The sequence below is a fragment of the Pelobates fuscus genome, chromosome 8 (genome assembly GCF_036172605.1).
Source record: "Pelobates fuscus isolate aPelFus1 chromosome 8, aPelFus1.pri, whole genome shotgun sequence".
NCBI classification, from domain to species: domain Eukaryota; kingdom Metazoa; phylum Chordata; class Amphibia; order Anura; family Pelobatidae; genus Pelobates; species Pelobates fuscus.
In genome coordinates this window covers 156,394,579-156,416,242 of record NC_086324.1, presented here as the reverse complement: position 1 = coordinate 156,416,242, position 21,664 = coordinate 156,394,579, and the positions used below count along the sequence as shown (strand labels likewise).

General features: G+C 40.0%; 1 protein-coding gene across 4 annotated transcripts in view; it reads right to left on the bottom strand.

Annotated features, from left to right (window-relative positions):
* Positions 1-1,355: 1,355 nt before the first annotated feature.
* Positions 1,356-21,664, bottom strand: part of HAGH (hydroxyacylglutathione hydrolase) — a 34,841-nt gene continuing 14,532 nt past the window's right edge. For 3 of the 4 annotated variants that reach the window (XM_063428949.1, XM_063428951.1, XM_063428952.1), the window contains exons 7-10: positions 19,771-19,872; positions 17,187-17,266; positions 13,808-13,892; positions 1,356-1,455 (exon numbers count right to left, since the gene is read on the bottom strand). In XM_063428949.1, the coding sequence (XP_063285019.1) occupies positions 1,435-1,455; positions 13,808-13,892; positions 17,187-17,266; positions 19,771-19,872 (288 nt within the window). In that variant the 3' untranslated portion in view covers positions 1,356-1,434. Of the gene's footprint in view, positions 1,456-13,622; positions 13,893-17,186; positions 17,267-19,770; positions 19,873-21,664 lie in introns of those variants that run through there. The other variant, XM_063428950.1, reaches the window with a different exon arrangement.

Genomic DNA, 21,664 nt, shown 5'->3' with positions numbered 1-21,664 from the left:
CTGTGCCCTGAAAGCTTGGCAATCATAGGACTTCTTGCGGGTGGCCCATTTCTTTTGGAATAGCCCGCCTACGACAATCAAGCTCTCCCCTAGTCTATAATCATATAAAAAGTGCGTCACTACCCATCTCTTTAGGAAAGCTTGTGACCTCCCAGAGTAACCTCTACCTTGCGTACCTGTCCCTTGCTCTTTCCTAAAGGAAAGAGCAAGGGACAGGTTCTCCTCCAGTACCACGACTCCACCACTACCGCTGATTATCAATAAGTCTAGCATTAAAGGGACACTCTGTGTACCAGTACTGCTTGAATGCATTTGATAGATTTTGGTCTCATTAACATGCTTGATTAATTTGTATGATCAAATCTCTATAGTTTTTGCACAATGCTGCATTTTGAGCCACCTCGGCTCTCTCCAGAAAAAGATTTCCTTATCAAACGTATGTACACAGCTTAGCCACTGACTGTACTGAATGATCTGAACAACTATACAACCTGCATTAGAAGAAGAGGATGCCCAGGGAGACATATGGTAAGGATATCACTAACTGTTTATAGTTTCTCTGACTGTTTGCACCCAGCTTGTGAATTAAATGCAGACCACTCAGTGCTGTTGAGGCTGAGCTGTGTACATACATTTGATAAGGAAGTCTATTTGACATGAAGGGGCGTGGCTAAGTAGGCAGGCTTATGATGCAGAATTCTGCAAAACATTTATTTTTTTTTCTGCCAAAGATACAACATATTAATGAGGAAAACAAATCCAGCAATTACAAAAAAGTGTTATTGATATTGGGAGTGTTACTTTAACACAGATATCCAGCCTCTTGAATGGCATGAGCAGTTAAAATCAGTCATTAACACATTTTAACGTAGAAACATGTGAAAACACCCAAAATGTACTTGTCACTTGAAAAATTCACATTAAAAGAGATATCTGTGTAACTCTTAATTCTTGTAATTTGATAAGTGGAATTTTTCATGGGGAGATGGAATACCACATATGAATCGGAGTAAACCAGAGGTTTGTAATCCCTTTCTGTGTTTTTATTATGTACGGGCCCATTCCCATCCATAAAATTAGCATATGCGTCACATTTTTCAAGTTTAACATAATTAACATTAAAATAAATTTTCCACTGTAGCAAACCGTTTTTTTTACTTTTATTCGAGAGACAGTACATAGTAAAATATTGCTTCAGAGGCCGTTAAAGGTACTTTGTTAATCTTCAAAATACGGACATTTGGTCCTTCAATACTGATTAACATAAAGGAAGAGAGAGAAAATCAAGATCTTAAGAGGGGAGTATATATATATGTTTTTTTTTTTTTTTTTTAGAGATAATTTATAGCAGGCCTCCAGGTGACCAAAGACGATGTTACGGAGCCTTCCAGGTGATGGGGGTGCTTGAATTTTAGGAGGATCACTTACTCTGAATTAGAGGCGGGAAACCGAATTCTGCAAAAACGTTTTCTTTTGTTAGTTTAAAAAATGTAGACCACTTCGAAATGCATTTTAACCTATGCCTATAAACAATATACACAAATTTCTATTGCACATTATTTAGATTTCCTGATTGATTGAGCCATGTAATTGAGGGTTTTTAGAACTGTAACGGAAAAGTAAGAAATTAATAAGAGGATTGGTGGGAATTAGAGAATTTTTGAATTGTATATTATGAAGTAAAGTGAACTATTACTAGTGGAGCAGGTTATGACATAACTCCTAACACCACAAAATTTTAAATACAGTTTGAGGTTAAAATTCTGAAAAAGGTTTGCCAAGAACTCTAAACACAAATAACCCAGAACTTGTCTTACCTTTTTTATTTCTTTAGATGCCTTTTATTTTAAATGCATATTAAACATTTACCAAATAATTTCCTAATCCGGCTCAGACGCGGCAAACATTGCAAACGGGGAGGTTAAATACTGTTTCGACAGATTGAGATGCTAAGCAAATGTAGGTGTATAAATATGTATGATATTTAGATGTTAAATAGACACTAAATCAGTAAAAATAAAAATCACATGGTGTGGAATTAATCACAAATTGGAAAACAGGTTACACTCTACATTATATGTTACAAGAGAAAACATCTGTGGTAGATGGAAATTCTCACCATGTGACTTCAAGAGGAGGAGCCACAAGGACTTTCAAACATTTAAAAAGAAGGATTCCTGAGGCCATCATGCAGCTACTGAGGAAGCTCATAGAGTGAAACGCGTTTAGCTGATTATTCTGGACTTTTTACTTTCTAAGTACTCATTTATTTTGTTTTTAATGCATTGTTAATAAATGTATATTTACTATTTTATACTTTAGTCCAAAGTCCTTTCTAGCCATCAGGAACTCCATTGGGGAGAGTGCTATTCCCCCTCTAAAGTAGCACATTGTTTATCAACCTCAGAGCCGGGATTTCAGGGCTCTGCAGAAGGTGAGCACAACTATTTATATCTCAAAATACCATTATAGTATGTGCAATTCTACACAGTTGTTTTTCTGTTTTTTCTTCTCGTTGTATACTCCTGGAGGGATACTACCTGGGATAAAGGGGTGTGTTGCTGCCCTAAGAGCATAAAGGATCCTTTTACGGAACCAATACCATATAGGCTCCTGTCCATGTGAGTGGTTTCAGTCATTACTTACTACCAATTATCCATTTTTGGAACATCTGCACTATATTTTTTTGTTTCTTGTTTTTTTTTTCCTTTTATATGTACATTCAAGTTTTTCAAGACTGTCACTGTACCAAAGGGGTGAGTAACTGTTTAGAGCGCTCTACTAGTTTGGTATAATTTGTATACCTTATTTCTGTATATTTGTTTTTTATTGTGGGTAAGGGGTATTCCACTTTTAGTGTTGAGCAGCTTTTACATTTTGGGCACTGTAAAGAAACACTTTTATTGAGGTAGTTTTCTCTATTGATTAAGTTGTCAAGCTGTTCGGAATTGTTTTAAATTGCGAGGCAGCAAGACACCACTAACTGTACTTGGTATGTTCCTTTAATGCAAAGAAAAACTGCAGGTAACTTATGAATCTGTACAGATGTAGGCAATTAGAACATGTAAACAATTGTCAATGCTCTAGAACGGTGGTGTCAGAAAGGTAGATCCATAGTTATTGCAGAAATACAACTGCTATTGTTGAAGTTTGACAACAGCTGTGGATTTAAATGTTGTCCCTCTCTGCCCTAAAATTGGTCTTTTTTTGTATCTGCTCAGATCCCACCGCATTCAGTGTTAAAGTGACACTCTGGTCATCTAAATTAAGTTATGGTGTCAGGACGCCCCTGGACGCACTCTAACCTTAAGGGGTTAAATCGTTGTCGAACGGTTTAACCCCAAATGTTGCCTCCAGCTCCAATCTCCAGATTGACCAGGCGGCATCTGGCTTCAGAATTTCAAAAAGTGCGGACTACCGCCGGACAGGGGTGCCGCTGATTGGCTAGAGCAGTCAGCTGATGCTCAAAGTCAATCAGGAGCCCCTCTTACTGATTAAAAAAAAAAAAAGTACGTACATAAGAGTACACCTGGGGGCCTCCTGGCACCATGATAACTTCCATGTAGATAAAGTTGTTATGGTGACCAGAGTGTTTCTTTAAGGCAACATAGAGGGTTTTAAAATTCAGACTGATTGGCACGCGCTAATAGCAAGTGATTTTCGTACCATGTAAACAGCAGGTAGCTGTACAGCTTGGCTGAAACAGCAGGGTATTCTACTAAAAAAAAAAAAAAATGACCCACTTCCCCATTACTTTACAGAGCTTCGAGCTAAGAATTTTGTAAAATTTGATGCACTCTGCGACACAAGAACGTTATATTCACTAAACAAACAAACCTCAAGGAAACAGAGGAGAAGAGGGATCAGATCCACCAAGCACGAATGTAATTATAAAGGAAATCAAACACTTAAATCATTTTATATCATTTTATTATTTGACTTATTTAATTATAGATCTAGGAAGACAATATATGAATTATAAAAACACCACTATGTCCTCCATTTAATATTGTTGCATAAGCGTTCCAAATTATTTATTATTTTTGGATAAACTTTTAAAATGGTTTATTATGATGAAAAATAACTTAATTGGAATATATTTTTTTTAAAATCGTGATTTTTTTTATACATTATATATTTTTTTATATTTAAATATGTTGAAAAATGAAATAATTTTAAACGTTTATCCAAAAATATGAAACCATTTGGAAAGCTTATCAAACAATATTAAACCGAGGCTTTTGACAGATCATTTCCCTAGTATCTCAGTGCAAAACAGATTATCTACAAAAAAAAAAAAACATACAGAGCAATACAACACATTATTATAATGATTACACATCCCATTTCAGAAACTTAGCAATCCCCAAATTTTAAATATATAAATGCCAGATAGACATGTCTAAGCTTTATTTGACTAAATATACAATATAATCTTTAACGTTGCCAACGTTCGGGCGTGCTATGTAGTCCTACAAAAGGAGGACTTTACTGCCATTAGTGCGCTGTAATGATCGGGATCGGGCCCTCCAAATACTCACCCTCCTCACCAGACCTGATCGGGGAGGGTGAGACTGCATGACACCCAAGCAATCTTAGAGTCAAGCCAAGTCATGTGATCATGCACCGTGATCACATGACTCGGATCGGCGTGATTGACTGCCTCAGTTGTCAGGCAGATCCCCCAACATAGTACTAATAAAATCACTTAATTATGTAAAGATAAATCAAAATATACTTCGAATGAAATTATGTATAATATAAATACAGACATTTAACTCTAAGTGTATTTTTATATTTATAATATATTTTAATATCATAATACACTTAGAATTAAATATATAAAATTTTGTTCTAGGTTTATGTAGTGTTTTATTTTTTTCACAATTATGCTATTTTATTAATTACATATTGGGGGAACTGCATAACAACTGACGCAGACAGGAAGTCCAGATAATTTAATTTGCAAGCCCTATATCTGACCAGTAATTTTCCAAAAAAACATACAACCTGTGCATGGGGGGTTACTGTTGTACTCGTAAGACATCATTGAACATAATATGAGTGTTTTAGAGCAGTAAAAGTTATCATGACGAGGATATAATCGGTGAAAGGGCAGTTTTTGTGTAAAACATTAAAAAAGAAAATATGAACACTAAATTTGGCCAGGATTTGTGACTAAGTGGCTACGAAAAAAGACTGGACATGGCCCATTTTAAATACCCTGGGTTGTCTACGGTATGCCAGGACGGGGTAATTTTTTTTCCTGGGCTGCCAAATGGACTGAATGGCAATATAGGCCCAGCAAACTAATCTGCAAATTTCAATGTGTATAAAGTGAAAAGCCCTATATTTGACTCTAACTTTCCAAAACCCCACAAAACCCGGGCATTTGGAGCACTGTTGTACTCGTGAGAAATCACTGAACACAAATATGAGCTTTTTAGAGCAGGAAATCAGTATTATGACATTCAGTTAAAATGCCATGCAGAACTTGGAAAATAACAAAATGTCTTAATTTATCACACTGTTTTAGATTTTATTCACAATAAATTATGTCTCAAATATAAATATTTGATGTTAAATGAAAGCCCTATTTCTGCTGATCAAAATTATATACAAGTGTGCACTTAATGTGAAAGAGCTAAATAGTGGTTGAATACATAAAGCTCAAATTACAGGTTCTGTTTTTGTTCAAAACTTGGGACAATTGCCTCTGTCCTTAAGGGTTAAGAGCATATAATGTGTTTTTTGTGGAAGTCAGAGTTATATACACAAGAGACAGGAGCCCCAGTATTTTTCTAGTTCCTTGCATTTGTGGAAGCACACACAGACATTACATCACAATATATTAATATATCAATACAATCTCTGTTTATGCATAATCTTTAACATTGTGTTCAAAAGGCGTATCTAAACACTTTCAAAGTACAATCACTGGTTAACACCGTGTCCTAACAGTAAACCAAGTGTGATATTAACTTCTAAAAGCACACCTGTAGGCACAGTCTCTGCCTACCTCTACAATACATCCATTTTAAGTTACGTTGAACCACTGTATTGTATATGTATAACATGATGTTTACAACATAATAGCTGGTGGCCAAATGCCAGAAAAGGCTAGGATGGAAATAGACTTGTGGCTCTTTTTTGGAAATACAACCCAGACCTTTTTTTCCCAGAATGACAACGTCAGGATTTAAAGGTGACGAGTCAGCAGTTGCATGTAGGAATGGAATTTGTTCTTTTTTAAACAAATGGAACATCTGACTCCTAATGCAATTCGCTGTAACAGACTGTAAATGCTTTTTATTGGTCTGTGTATGTAAGAGAGTGTGCATGTATGTGTGCGTTCGTGCACTTATCTCTAACTCTTTAGGTCTGTTTTCCCATTTTCTCGTTCTCATTAAAGAGTAGAATGGAGAGAGACTGATCTCCAACATGTTCACACAGTGAATGTGTCACAATTCTAAACTACAGTTTCACACACCAAAAACCTGCTTGTGGCGTCATCAAAAGAAGTTCCACTTACATTAATAGTTGATTTTTCTTCAAATATAAAAAAAACCTCCATATTAAACATGGAACTTTCCCTTTAAAATTTTTATTTCTAAGCTACATTATTCAACAAAAAAAACACAAAACTCTTTAATAAGCTATTTGCAGTTTTGGCTTCTAATGAATGTTGTCCCTGAAATACTTGCAAAGGCCTGGACCTTTAAAACTGTGGCTACACGTCATACTCATGGGGCCACCCAAAATGTGAAGTTGTACGAGGTGTTTTCCAACCAGGTGACACAGTTAGAGGAACACTATAGGGTCAGGAATGCAAACATGTATTTCTGATCCTATAGTGTTAAAACCACCATCTGGCCTCCTCCCCCCCGGTCCAGTCTTGCCTCCCTAAATATAGAAACATTGTACTTGTATTCCAGTCTGGAGCTGCTGCCTCTGAACTGCTTCTGACATCAGAAGTAGTGGTATGAGCCAATCACAATGCTTCCCCATAGGATTGGCTAAGACTGTCAAAGAGGCAGATCAGGGGCAGAGCCAGCACAAGTCAAACACAGCCCTGGCCAATCAGCATCTCCTCATAGAGCTGCACTGAATCACTTGTGTGATGCACACTAGACAAGAGTGAGATAGGAAGCATCTCTAGCAGCCATCTGAGGAGTGGCCAGTGAAGTTATCACTAGGCTGTAATGTAAACACTGCATTATCTCTGAAAATACAGTGTTTACAGCAAAAAGCCTGAAGGTAATGATTCTACTCACCAGAATAAATTCAACAAGCTGTAGTTGTTCTGGTGACTATAGTGCCCTTTAAGCCATTAATGATGAAATGATGAATATAGAAATATATTGCCCCTGCGAAGAATGGGGATAATCTTCTATACAATAAGTTAAAATAAGAAATGGAAGCCAGTATTTTAGACTCCACTTAACAAGTAGAATTACACAGATTTGTTTACACATTAAAAACTATAAGAACTCTGTGTTGAATCGCAGGTTAGGTTTATTGCTCATTTCTGGGATGTGCTGGATTCATTATATTACATTTTACTATACTAGGATGGACAAAAAAAATACATTTTTTTTTTAACTTTGGTGCAGTTGATTTAAAATTGGTGTTATTATTTTTACTATTATTCAGTGACAGATCAACTTGTCTTGTGTATTACAATGCTCTGCAAGTACTCCCTCCTCTTGCAGTTGTGTGTTTTTATCATGCAAACAATACTGGGAATTCTACTGGTTAACGTATCCACTCTGTACGAGGTCACTGAGCTTGCATTACAGCTTTCAGGCTGTAGGGCCTAATCCCATATTTATAGCCTGAGTTTACAGGATGATGACAGCCACATTTTTCGTTTAGCTATTTAGCGCTAAAATTTGAAATTCACTCTGAAATCCCAGCAATTCACACTTTATCGAATAGCCCTCTATATATTAATTTAATATAATTGAGTGAAGCATTTCAAACCCCAAGCAATCATTGTGGGTTTTGCCCAATTCACTGAATAATGCTGAGATGTGCACTCCTTGACTTAATTTTAGTATATGTCCTAGAAACTGCAGCACTTTTATTTGGGTTTATTTTTTTTGGTTTCCTTACACCCCAATATATTCTGCTGTGGAGGGGGCAAAACCCCCTCCTTTACGGCATGAACTGAATAGTGGGTGCTGCCATCTTGGATATCAAGCTCTCAAAATGCTTTGGAATTTGTTGCCCCACAAACTGTACACCGAAAAAATGGTGCAGTTTGAAGTTCTTATAAAAAGCCATTTTATTGCATTCAAATATGAAAAACAAAAAAAACCACAACACACTATCTCCTAACCTCCTGTTTCTTATTTATATACGTGATACACACCAGTATATTTATATATATTTTTTTTTTTAAATTCTTTATTTTTGATGCGCAGATAATACATATAACTGGCTTGCCAATAGTAGAGCAAAACTATGCATTTCAGACAGTTTATAACAGTAATATGGCGTTAATATGACATGCACTTTCTTTTTTAAGGGAGAGTGTATCTTGCTAGGTAGGTGCTTATAAGAAAACTGAAAATACTTCTTGACTCTCAAGAGGTTTAACCCCTTAAGGACCAAACTTCTGGAATAAAAGGGAATCAAGACATGTCACACATGTCGTGTGTCCTTAAGGGGTTAACAAGCTTAACAAGATGAGATAGCTAAACAGCGATGGTACAATATAGTAATACATAGTATGTGGGTGCAATTAAAACAAATTATAACGATCATGAATCCAATCAGGTATTTTTAACTCGGGCTGGATCAAACTAAAGGTTGGTTTGAGCCCTGTGGCCCATGCCTGATAAATTATGGAGGCGATTCCACTAAGCGTGATTAGCGATTAATCCTACTGAGCTAAGTGTACTGATTCCTATAAAGTGCGGCCGCTTCCAATACTCTGCAATAGCAGGAAGGTGCATACAGCAACTCAATGACCAGTCACTGTTTAACATGTTTAACTGTTGGTAGGTAATAGGCTGGTGAGTATGTTACACCCCGTGTGGAAGGGAGTACCGAGTGCAGCCAATAAAAAAAAAAAAAAATACAAATCTAATGTAAAAGTGTTACAGTAGAAAAATAAAACGAAAAACAATACTTTGATATGAGTTCCCTTTAGTCAAGTGGAGGTCAGCCGTAAGAGTATTCTTTGGCTCGGGTGCTGGTAAAGGGTATAGATCAGGGGTAGGCAACCTTCGGCTCTACAGATGTTGTGGACTACATCTCCCTTGATGCTTTGCCAGCAATATGGCTGTAAAAGCATTATGGGAGATGTAGTCCAAAACATCTGTAGAGCCGAAGGTTGCCTACCCCTGGTATAGATGAACAGTGTTGGCTGGTTCCGGATGCAGTAGGTGAAAGTTCCCTTTAATGGGGTGATTGGTGATGGGAGTGCAGTTCCCCGGTAAATGGTAGAGGTGTCCGGGCCTCAGCTTGTGGGATTATCCGTGGTCAGCCAATGCCTGCTCTGCAAAGCCGTTGGTGCGGTGTGTGGGTGTCTCGTAGATGGGCTCTCTGCCGGGTCCGCCCGCCAGCCAGCAATTTTGCTGTGTCCTGTTCGGCGTTATGGTGAGGTTTTAGAGTTCCCCTGGGCAGGGAGATGCCCGGTCTGTCAGGGGTTGCTGGGGCCGTCGGGCGGTAAACGGGCCGGGCACACTGGCGGAAGTTATTCTGGGGCGTGGGGTCGTGAATGCAGGAGTCCGGTGAACTCAGTGCCCCCTTCATCCCAGTTGATTTTTGGCTGCATTTCCGCTGGGAGGCCACCATTGCTTCTTGTGGAGGCATCTCTAATATGCGGCGCCGGGTAGCCGGGCGGATCCAGGCCGCCATCTCTCTTATCACTCGCTTGTAGGGCCGTCTCCGGGTATTGTGCCTCCTCCACAGGTGTGTGCATAGCTGATTGAAGAACTCCAGGGTGTCCCTGGGTGGCTTAATGATTGTATGCTTGGTCTTGGGTTGAGTCCGTGCCGCCATCTTAGTGAGGCCTAGTCGGTCTCGCTTAGTTGTGGATTGCATCGCTTGGTCTGACAGCGGTGTGGGGATAACCGTCCCCTGCGAGGACCGGGATGTCCCCCCCGCCTGTCCAAGGGGGGGTAGAAGGGCTGAGGTGAACTCTTGTTTATGAGCGCTTCCCGCGCCAGGGGATCGGCCGCCTCCCCCGGGCCTCAGGCTCCGCTCCTGTTTAGGCCGCATGGCCGTTGTAGGCTTTTCGGTGTCCCTGGTTGTAGGCTTTTCGGTGTTTCTGGTTGTGTTATATCTATTTCCGGTCACCGTGGGCCGCCGAGGCTTCTGCGTCGATTGGTATAAGTGTTCTTATGCTCTGTGTTGCGAGAGCTCTTGGAGTGTGCAACCGGCCATCTTGGCTGTCAGGCATGGGCGTCCGCACTTGCCGCCCTCCCCCTGGATTTTTCAGCTTGTTCTGCTATTTTTCGTGTGAGATTTAAAATGAACTGCAATACCGTCGCCGGCCAGTAGGTGGCGCTGTGTATGGAGAGAGACAGGGAGCTGCATCTATCCCTGCTTCTCTCTGCTGATTGAAACCTCAGGGGAGCAACACATGCAGCCAGAGACAGCCTACAGATCAGGTAAGTGATGGATGGGATGGGGGGTTTAAAATAGCCTATAGATTAGGGGAGTAAGGCATGGGGGGGGCAGCCTACATATTAGGGGAGTAAGGGGGGGGGAAGCCTACATATTAGGGGAGTAAGGCATGGGGGGGGGAAGCCTACATATTAGGGGAGTAAGGCATGGGGGGGCAGCCTACATATTAGGGGAGTAAGGCATGGGGGGGGGAAGCCTACATATTAGGGGAGTAAGGCATGGGGGCAGCCTATCTATTAGGCAAGTGAGGCATGGGGGGGGGCAGCCTATCTATTAGGCAAGTGAGGCATGGGGGGGGGCAGCCTATCTATTAGGCAAGTGAGGCATGGGGGGGGGGGCAGCCTATCTATTAGGCAAGTGAGGCATGGGGGGGGGGCAGCCTATCTATTAGGCAAGTGAGGCATGGGGGGGGGCAGCCTATCTATTAGGCAAGTGAGGCATGGGGGGGGGGCAGCCTATCTATTAAGCAAGTGAGGCATGGGGGGGGCAGCCTATCTATTAGGCAAGTGAGGCATGGGGGGGGGCAGCCTATCTATTAGGCAAGTGAGGCATGGGGGGGCAGCCTATTAGGCAAGTGAGGCATGGGGGGGGGGGGCAGCCTATCTATTAGGCAAGTGAGGCATGGGGGGGGCAGCCTATAGATTAGGCAAGTGAGGTATGGGGGGCAGCCTATAGATTAGGCAAGTGAGGCATGGGGGGGCAGCCTATAGATTAGGCAAGTGAGGCATGGGGGGCAGCCTATAGATTAGGCAAGTGAGGCATGGGGGGCAGCCTATAGATTAGGCAAGTGAGGCATGGGGGGCAGCCTATAGATTAGGCAAGTGAGGCATGGGGGGGCAGCCTATAGATTAGGCAAGTGAGGCATGGGGGGGCAGCCTATAGATTAGGCAAGTGAGGCATGGGGGGGCAGCCTATAGATTAGGCAAGTGAGGCATGGGGGGTTGAGGGGGGGGCTAAATGAAGGAGTCAGCAAGGAGCAGGAAGGGTCTGCAAGGAGCAGGGGCAGCAAGGGTCTGCAAGGAGCACAAAGGCAAAGTTGAAAAAGGAGCACAAAGCTAAAGTAGAAGAAGGAGCAGAAAGGAATCAGAATGAGAAAGGAGCAGAAGGGCGCAAATAAGCAGAAAGGTGAAGGAGACAAATATAGAAGACAGTGTCAGAAGAAAAAGAAGACTGTTAAATGAAGGAGAGGTAAAGGAGATTGGAGCAGGAAGGACAAATGAAGTGAACCCTCCACTTTATTCTGCAGGCCACATAAGTCTTTGGTACCTGGGCCTGGCAGGGAAACTCTGGACCTGCTCATCTCCCCAGGTAAAAAAAAAAAAAAAAAAACAGTGTTAAAGGACCACTCTAGTGCCAGGAAAACACTTGTTTTCCTGGCACTAGAGTGCCCTGAGGGTGCCCCCACCCTCAGGGTACCCCTCCCGCCCGGCTCTGGAAAGGGGTTAAATCTTACCTTTTTCCAGCGCTGGGCGGAGAGCTCTCCTCCTGCGATCCGCCTCTTCTCCTCCCCGTCGGCTGAATGCGCACGCGCGGCAAGAGCTGCGCGCGCGCATTCAGCCGGTCACATAGGAAAGCATTCATAATGCTTTCCTATGGACGCTGGCGTGCTCTCACTGTGAAAATCACAGTGAGAAGCACGCAAGCGCCTCTAGCGGCTGTCAATGAGACAGCCACTAGAGGACATAGGGGGAAGGCTTAACCCATTCATAAACATAGCAGTTTCTCTGAAACTGCTATGTTTATGAAAAAATGGGTTAACCCTAGAAGGACCTGGCACCCAGACCACCTCATTAAGCTGAAGTGGTCTGGGTGCCTAGAGTGGTCCTTTAATGTGTTCACTTTTATTTACCGAGTGTCAGGAAGCACAGAGTGCCGCTGGGTAGGGGTGTTGCTGATTGGCTAGAGCGGTCAGCTGGCACTCTAAGCCAATCAATAGCTCCACATTCATAAAAAAAAAAAAAGTTTAAAAAAATTATGAACCAGGAACTAGTGATTGGTTTAAAGCGTCAGCTGACCATTCTAGCCAATCAGCGGCACCCATGCCTGACGTCAATCTGCACTTCCTGACACTCAGATGCCGAATACCACTGAGGGACCTGGAGCTGGAGGAAGCCTTTGGGGTTAAACCATTTGAGAGCGGTTTAACTCCTTAAAGGAAAGAGAGCACCCAGGGGCTTCCTGGCATCATAGCATTTTCATTTAGATGAAGTTGTTATGGTGACCAGAATGTTCCTTTAATTTACTTAAAGGAACACTATATTGAGTGTCAGGAATACAAACATGTATTCCTGACACCATAGTTGTGAAAACGCTATTCACCCTGGCTTTAAGTGATAATGACTATGCTCCTCCCCTTCATGACACTGTCAAAAAGGGGCCAAGCATAGATGTCATTACAATTATGCCCCCCCGGAGAAATTCCTGCGGACGCCCATGCCGTCAGGCCCCGCCCCCAGTGTATATTTTTAATTAGATATTTCAATATTTACAGGAGCCATTATCAACAGCTCTGCTCTCTGCGAAGCTTTTTGCTGGTGTTAAAATTTAACCCAATAAAAATATTAATTAAAAGAAAATCAAAGAGTGCATTTTCATTATTATCTGCCAATATATAGTATATTGTATATACATTAAATAGTACCTTTATTTTTCACAAAGAAAGGCAAAACCCATTAAGGTATTTTGACAACGATCAGTGAAAGACCACTCAACCAATTTCACTTCCAAACACCCTACATCATAGGGTATGGAAAAGCAGTATATACACAAATATATGTATTAAAACTGCTTAATAATATAATAAATTACCCTTTAATTATGCTCTCTGCAAATAAATGAAGCCACGCAGCCAGACCTATAGGCATGTTTTAGAGCAAGTTGAAAAATGAAAACTATTAATATCATGTTCACAATAGGCTTTTTGTAACATACCACCTAGAGTAAGAGTAAAGCAATTTTTATAAGGAGGAAAATAAGGAGGAAAATTGAGCTTTCATCAATATATTAAAGGTATTTTTTTTGTTTTAAAAGTGCTTAACAGTTTAGGATTAACTCAATATTTAGTAGGGGAATAAAAATGAAAAAGAAACCCAAAACAAAAACAAAAACATACAGAACATTCCCAGAGACAAAAGGAGATATTGCGAGTGTGTGCTCAATCTTTTGGCACCTTGAAATTATCCTTTTCTTTACGGATTGCGCCCATGGTAGCAATTGGATCATCTTCACCAGCGTGTTGCTGTACAGACTTCTCTCTGTTAGTAGTAAAGTAGAAGTAAAGTAAAAAAAAATCATAAAAACAAACAAACAAACAAAAAAACTCATTAAAAGCATGCAATTTAAAAATCAAGCTGGTGTATCAACAGTCACTGGGTTATATAGAGTCTGGTCATTATGGTCATATATATATATATATATATATATATATATATATATATCAGTATCGCTGAAACACACTTTTCCATTAAGACTCCAGAACATCATTAAATAACCTTATTAAACGTTATTTTTTATTGCAAAATTATAAGCATAAACATTCTACATGGTGTCTAAAACAATGACACTTATAAATATATCCTGACAAAAATGAATAGACAAAAAACCCCACAAAGTTACCTGCACACTATCCAAAATCCCTATGCATTTTTAAACAAAAGCGAATGCAAACACAGGGTAGGTAACTTTTTGGGGGATTTTGTTCAATGTATTTGGGCTGATGTACACTGTAGCCATTGCAGCCACCCTGGAGTAGTAGGAGTTTGAGCGCATGGCTAAATACGGTGCGTTTATAAATGTATTCTGCATGACATTATTGTACTATATCCAACACCTAAATATAAACTTTTGTATTATCGTCATGTCTAACTATATCGTTTATCAAACTATACAGCAAAAGGTACAGCATCTACTTATTGTATGAAAAAATAAGAGAGTAAAATAGATACAAGGTGTATTAAATAACAAATATTAAGGGCTGGCAGCTACATACATTCACAAGCGTCTAAAATTGAGTGGTAGCTCAAAAGGATATAAAAAAGTATGTGCGCTCAGAAATAGATGTTTGGAAAAATATAATTACTATATTTATTGAGATACAACTCCTATACAATAAATATACCGTATATACTCGAGTATAAGCCGAGTTTTTCAGCCCATTTTTTGGGCTGAAAAACCCCAACTCGGCTTATACTCGAGTCATAGTCTGTATTATGGCAATTTGCATTGCCATAATACAGACCGGGGGAGAGGGGGGCTGGCAGAGCTGTACTTACCTTTCCTGCAGCTCCTGTCAGCTCTCTCCTCCTCCGCGCCGTCCGTTCAGCACCTCGGTCAGCTCCCAGTGTAAGTCTCGCGAGAGCCGCGGCTCTCGCGAGACTTACACTGGGAGCTGACAGAGGGAGCTGCACAGACCGCGCGGAGGAGGAGAGAGCTGACAGGAGCTGCAGGAAAGGTAAGTACAGCTCTGCCAGCCCCCCTCTCCCCCCCCCCACTGAACTACCAATGCTGGACCACCAGGGAAGGAGAGCCCCCCTCCCTGCCATATATCAAGCAGGGAGGGGGGACGAAAAAAAAATATTAATAAAATAAGAAATAAAATAATTAAAAAAAATTAATAATAAAAAAAAAAAAAGGGGTATAAGGACCACTATGGGAGGGGGGGGGGTATAAGGACCACTATGGGAGGGAGGGGGTGGGTTAAGGACCACTATGGGAGGGAGGGGGGTATAAGGACCGCTATGGGAGGGAGGGGGGGTATAAGGACCACTATGGGAGGGAGGGGGGGGGGGTAAGGACCACTATGGGAGGGAGGGGGGGGGGGTAAGGACCACTATGGGAGGGAGGGGGGGGATAAGGACCACTATGGGAGGGAGGGGGGGGATAAGGACCACTATGGGAGGGAGGGGGGTATAAGGACCACTATGGGAGGGAGGGGGGGTATAAGGACCAGTATGGGAGGGAGGGGGGGGTATATGGACCACTATGGGAGGGATGGGGGGGATAAGGAACACTATGGGAGGGAGAAGGGGGATAAGGACCACTATGAGAGGTAGGGGGTGGGATAAGGACCACTATGGGAGGGGAGGGGGAAGTAAGGACCACTAGGGGAGGGGAGGGTAAGGACCACTAGGGGAGGGGTGAGTCAGGACCACTGGGGGGGGGGGAGTGAAGGAACACGGGGGTGGGGAGGTAAGGACCACTGAGGGAGGAGGAGGGGAAGTCAGGACATATGGGGGGGGGAGGGGGCGGCAAAATTTTTTTGCCTACGGCGGCAAATATCCTTGCACCGGCCCTGCACACACTGCACACACACTCTGCATTCATGCACACACACACTGCATTCATGCACACACACACTGCATTCATGCACACACACACTGCATTCATGCACACACACACTGCATTCATGCACACACACACTGCACTCATACACACACTGCACTCATACACACACTGCACTCATACACACACTGCACTCATACACACACTGCACTCATACACACACGCTGCACTCATACACACACGCTGCACTCATACACACACACATACGCACACACTGCATTCATTATACACACACTGTAAATAAATATTCAATTAATATATTTTTTTTAGGATCTAATTTTATTTAGAAATTTACCAGTAGCTGCTGCATTTCCCACCCTAGTCTTATACTCGAGTCAATAAGTTTTCCCAGTTTTTTGGGATAAAATTAGGGGCCTCGGCTTATATTCGGGTCGGCTTATACTCGAGTATATACGGTACTTAAAATAAATCAAGGAAAACATTAAATGAATAAAAAAATAAAATAAAAAAAAAATCACAATGTGTGCAAGGACCCACTACAGTAAATGATGTACCAATAAACTCTCTATTGCGGATATGTAATATAATATAGAGTAAAATGTAAATGATTTATCACCTGACTCTATATTGTAGGTACAAGGTATGAAATAAAGTATCAAAACAGCTGCCCCCCCAAAAAAAAAAAATATCAAACAATAACATAAAAAAGAAATCACAAAAAACAGTATTTATAGACAATTGAAAAATAAAAAAATTATATAGAAAATATATAAAAAATAATAAATAAACAATACTGGAAGTACCTGCCTCGGTGTGGGCCCCCCACCGAGGTAATCGAAGAAAAAAAAACAAAAAAAAGGGGGGAGAGTAACCCTGAAGTAGTCTACGACTCACCCAAAATGCAACGAAAATATGCGAATTAACAGATTGCAATGTCGGTTTTTCAGATATCAAGCAGACATTTGTGAAGGCTCCCTTCTTTTTATGGCAATTTATCGGACAGATATGAGAGGACCAATATTCAGTAACTAATGTTTAGTGTGATTCGGCCTCTTTTCCACTTGTGGTGAGGTAAAAAAAAAAAAAAAAAAAAAAAAAAGCAAGAAAACATATAACGATTTAAGTAAAATCTTAAATATACTATGGCGCTCTGCCAGCCTTTTGTTAGTATTGTATACAGCTTTACAGTGTAGGTAAAAGAAAAATAACATTATCATAAATACACAGAGATGTGAGCCCGAACGTACCTGACTCTCATGAAAGGATTGATTGTAAACTCTTCAGCAATAGTTGAAGGTATGGTAGCTTCCCCATTGTTATAAGTCTCCTGAAAAATAAATTATATACACTATAAAACGGTGTGATTTGGGCTCTCTTTTTAATGGTGGGGACTATGCATCCTATTGAGTGTGACTAGTTAACATTTGACTGCTCTTTAATAAAATCACTAAAAAATAAACGTTATCCAATCTGCTGTTATATAGCTCCTTGTGTCTGAGCTGTTTTTTTTTTTTTTTTCCTTCTGATCACGCTAGTTTTCATGAAACACATAAAAGAAAAATAGGGACTATTTTTCATTATGTATAGTAGTAAAGTTGACAAAACTAGATAATAGGCAGGGCTTACAGCAACATTCTGTTTCAATGGCCAATCGAATGTACCCACAATGCATTAGTAAAGTGAACTCATCAGTAAAGTTAAACAGCAGACATCCTATGCAGAGGAGAACAAAATGGCTGCACTCCGATATTAAAACCAAGCACAAGAAAGAAAAAAGTAATGTACATAAAAGGAAAGTAGCAAGCTGGGGATCATAATCATAAAGATACAGGGGACATAAGGAAAGGAAATGAAATCGTTGTAAAAACAGAGCTTTATCTACAAGTTGGATTTACACCCAGGACTAATATCGATCTGTATTTGTTAGTGTTGTTGCTTCCGTGACATTTGCACTTTATTTAGGACTGTGCAATATAATTAACATTTATTCAGGCACTTTGTCGCAACATGGTGTCTTTCAAGAAGGATGTGATAATGGATCTTTAGAAACATTAAGAATATTTTCAAATTATTTCAAAGTCGTTACCAGAGGAAATGCTCTATGCTAATATAGACCCTATCTTAAAACCAGAGGGGAAAAAAAAAAAGATTTGGTAATAAATTATAGACCAATCCCGCTAATAAATTCTGATACTTAAGATTTATGCATCAATAATAGCTACAAGATTACAAAAAGTGATAACAAATTTGGTACATTTAGATCAGACACGCTTTAAAAATAAATAAATAAATAAAAAAAAATAAAAAAGGAACACCTTCCAACAATATCAGAAGAATGATTAATATATTAGATAGAGTTGAAAGATCAGGGGTCCCATTTCTGGCTCTATCATTAGATGCTGAAAAAGATTTTTACAGGGTCAGGTGGGACTTCCTGAAAAAAAAAATATATGTAAATATTGTGGCCTGACAGGACGCAATATGGGCTTTGTATACACATCTCAAGGCAAGAACGATAGGAGGGGGTATTTCCTCTGAATGGTTAAAAATAAATGTCACCAGACAGGGTTGTCCCCTGACCCCGGTTCTGTATATATTGTCTATTAAGTCTCTAGCCAATGATATAAGAAATAACCACAAAATAAAAGGCTTCATAATGGACATTAAAGAATATAAAATCTCGCTTTTTGCGGACGATATTGCTGTCACATTAGAAAGTCCATCCACATCATTAAAAGACTTGACCTTGGAAGGGGGGCATTTTAATTTAGGGCCCCTGGGGGCCAGCAGGGGGGGACGACAACAATAGGCCCCCTCCCCCCCCCCTCATTGTCTTTCCTGGCCCCCACCCGCCGCTCAGGGGTGGGGGCCGGACAATAGGTCCCCCCCCCTCATTATCATTTATGGCCCCCACCCACTGCTCGGGGGGGGTAGGACAATAGTTCCCGCCCCCCACCCCCATTATCATTTATGGCCCCCATATATTCAGTGTTTGTTTGTCTGACATTTCTATTCATTCGTCTTTCTGACGAATGAATGAATGGATGAAATTCCCGTTCGCATGCCCAAGTGTTTAACTGGGCACGTGCAGGAATCTCACAGCGCTATCTAATGTGGGCAGATGACGTGTCCCACAGGGACTTTATCGACCCACACAAAGATGGCGGCGCCCTAAACATAGGTCCGGGCACAAAAGAAAGATTAAAAATAGGTAATTTGGGGAGCTTAGGGGCATTTGGGGGTGACTAGGGGGTCAGTTAGATGTATTGGAGTCCAGAAGGGGGTTAAAAAAAAAAAAAACTAAACTGGATTCGGCCATGACAGTGCCGCTTTAAAGGGACCTACGGTTATACCTGGTGGGGAGGTAAAAAGATCAGAAAGACAGTGGAAGATACCATTGGAACCTCATGTAACTTTATAAATACTATCCCGCATCTGATAATTGAGAAGGAAAGAGCATATACAGAATTAGATAATCTCAACACAATAATGTAGCGCTATCTATATAATGTCTTTTAATTATGACAAGAGCGAGAAAGATAAACTAAAATTGAAATAGTAATAAATTAAATCGAATACTACAGGCTAATGGAACTAGGTATTTTGTACATTTCAAAAATCAAACAAAGTGTGATTTTTGTTAATTTTTTCTCCTCTTTTCCCGCTCTTCTTTTTATAATATATCCCTAAAAATGGAGATTCAAAGATACACTATGATTAAATATGCTATACTACCAGTGGATATAAGAAGTAATTTTTTGAATAATTGGTACCATCAAAAGGTAACATGCTTCTATATTTATTTATACAAATTATTACTTGTGACTTTACCTTGGCCCATACAAGCTTTTCTTTTACAGCTTCATTGTTCGGTTCAACGTGGCGAGCAAACTTTAAGTTGTTTATTGTATATTCATGCCCACAGTACACTCTCTGAGGAAGAAAGAAAAAAAACCCAATAAATCTGTTATTTTAAACACAGACACACAATAGAGACCATGGACTGAAAAAGGATAACTCTCTGTAAAGGGACACTGCATGCAACGTAGCACTAACCAATAAAGTTAAATGTAGGGTCCCCTTATCAGAATACAATAACACAGATTATTGGTGTAGATTAAGAGGAGTGCAGTTATTAACATGTATATAATGATTCAGAATGTCACTTTACTACAAGTTCCTCTAAAGCATTCACTTGACATTACAGAAACACTCCAAGCACCATAACCCCTACAAGTCTGCTGCATCTGCCACATCTGGTCATTTCCAGCAGGAGATGCTAGGTGGCAATATAGAGCAAAGCGAGCCAATGCAGGACCAAGCACACTGTCCGAGAACGATCAGCTGATAATCTCAGCCATTGACTGCAGTCCTGCTTTACTCCAAACAGAAATAAGAAGATAAGGTCCAAATATGGACCTTAATATAAGAGTATAAAATACGGCTAAAGGAAAAACCTCTCAACTGGAAGAAGAACTCCACTAAAAAGTCCCTTTAAGTGCAATGAAAAAAGAAAGTATCAGATAAAATCCAATACATTTTCAGGAGTGGTATACCTTTAAATTGAAGGAGTATTATGCAGTGCTAAACAGACAATGTATAGCTTGTAAAAACAGGTTATGAACAATATTAATCTATGCAGATGTATACCTTCATGTTAAAAAACATAATGTAATTACTAAATAAAGTATAAAAACATATATAACTTAGTGATATAAAATGTCTCTATATAGATACAGTAGTATCTTTCAAATGGAAGTTCACAACAGTCTGTGATATGTGAGCTATTGCAGCTATTTCCAGTTATAGTCAAACTGGGATTATTGAGCTGGATAAGCTGAATTGATATTGTACAAAATTATATATATTAGCAGGTTCTGCAGTATATTTAATAATAATAATAATAATAATAATAATGTACTTGGTATAATAACTGATCATAGTTAATGGTCTGTAGTTTAGTAAATGAGTTCTTTCTTTCTTGCGGAAAGAAAATTGAAATCCAAGGTGCTTGGTGCATTAAAATCCGTTTATTAAATAGTATAAAAAACGAGGAATATGCACTCACAGTATTGCAAAGAGTTTCTGGTGCTAAACTGGAAACTGGAAAGTACGGCGTTAGCAGCTTGATCTTATCGGTCTGCCGGCAGATGAACGGACCTGTTGATAGCCGCGTGCGTGTCACCGATCTCCCTGCGTTCCAAGTGAAGCCCGGTCTTCTTTGCGATGGGTGCCAGAAAGTGATAGAGTCCTTACGCGTTTCATGAGTCTAGTGCTCACTTCAGAGGATATTGAGCAGGAGAAGCCCACGGGTTTAAATAGCCGGTGTCTACCTTGGCTTATATTAACCCAGTGAGGCTTAAGTCCATACTTGCTCTAATTGTTTAGATTAATTCCACAATTTAAATTTCTATAAGTTATTAGTAATATACACATATAATCTTATTAAACTTTACTACTAAAAAAATAAAGAGTGATCTTTAATTAAAAATTGGTTATAGTATACTAATACATAAATATAGCAACATACTTCCAAAGAGATAAAATATAAATAATAAGCGAATCTTGTAAAAAGTACCGGTAACTACTTTTTACAAGATTTGCTTATTATTTATATTTTATCGCTTTGAAAGTATGTTGCTATATTTATGTATTAGTATACTATAACCATTTTTTTTACTAAACATCACTTTTTTTTTTTTTTCTTGTATTCAAATATTTTTAT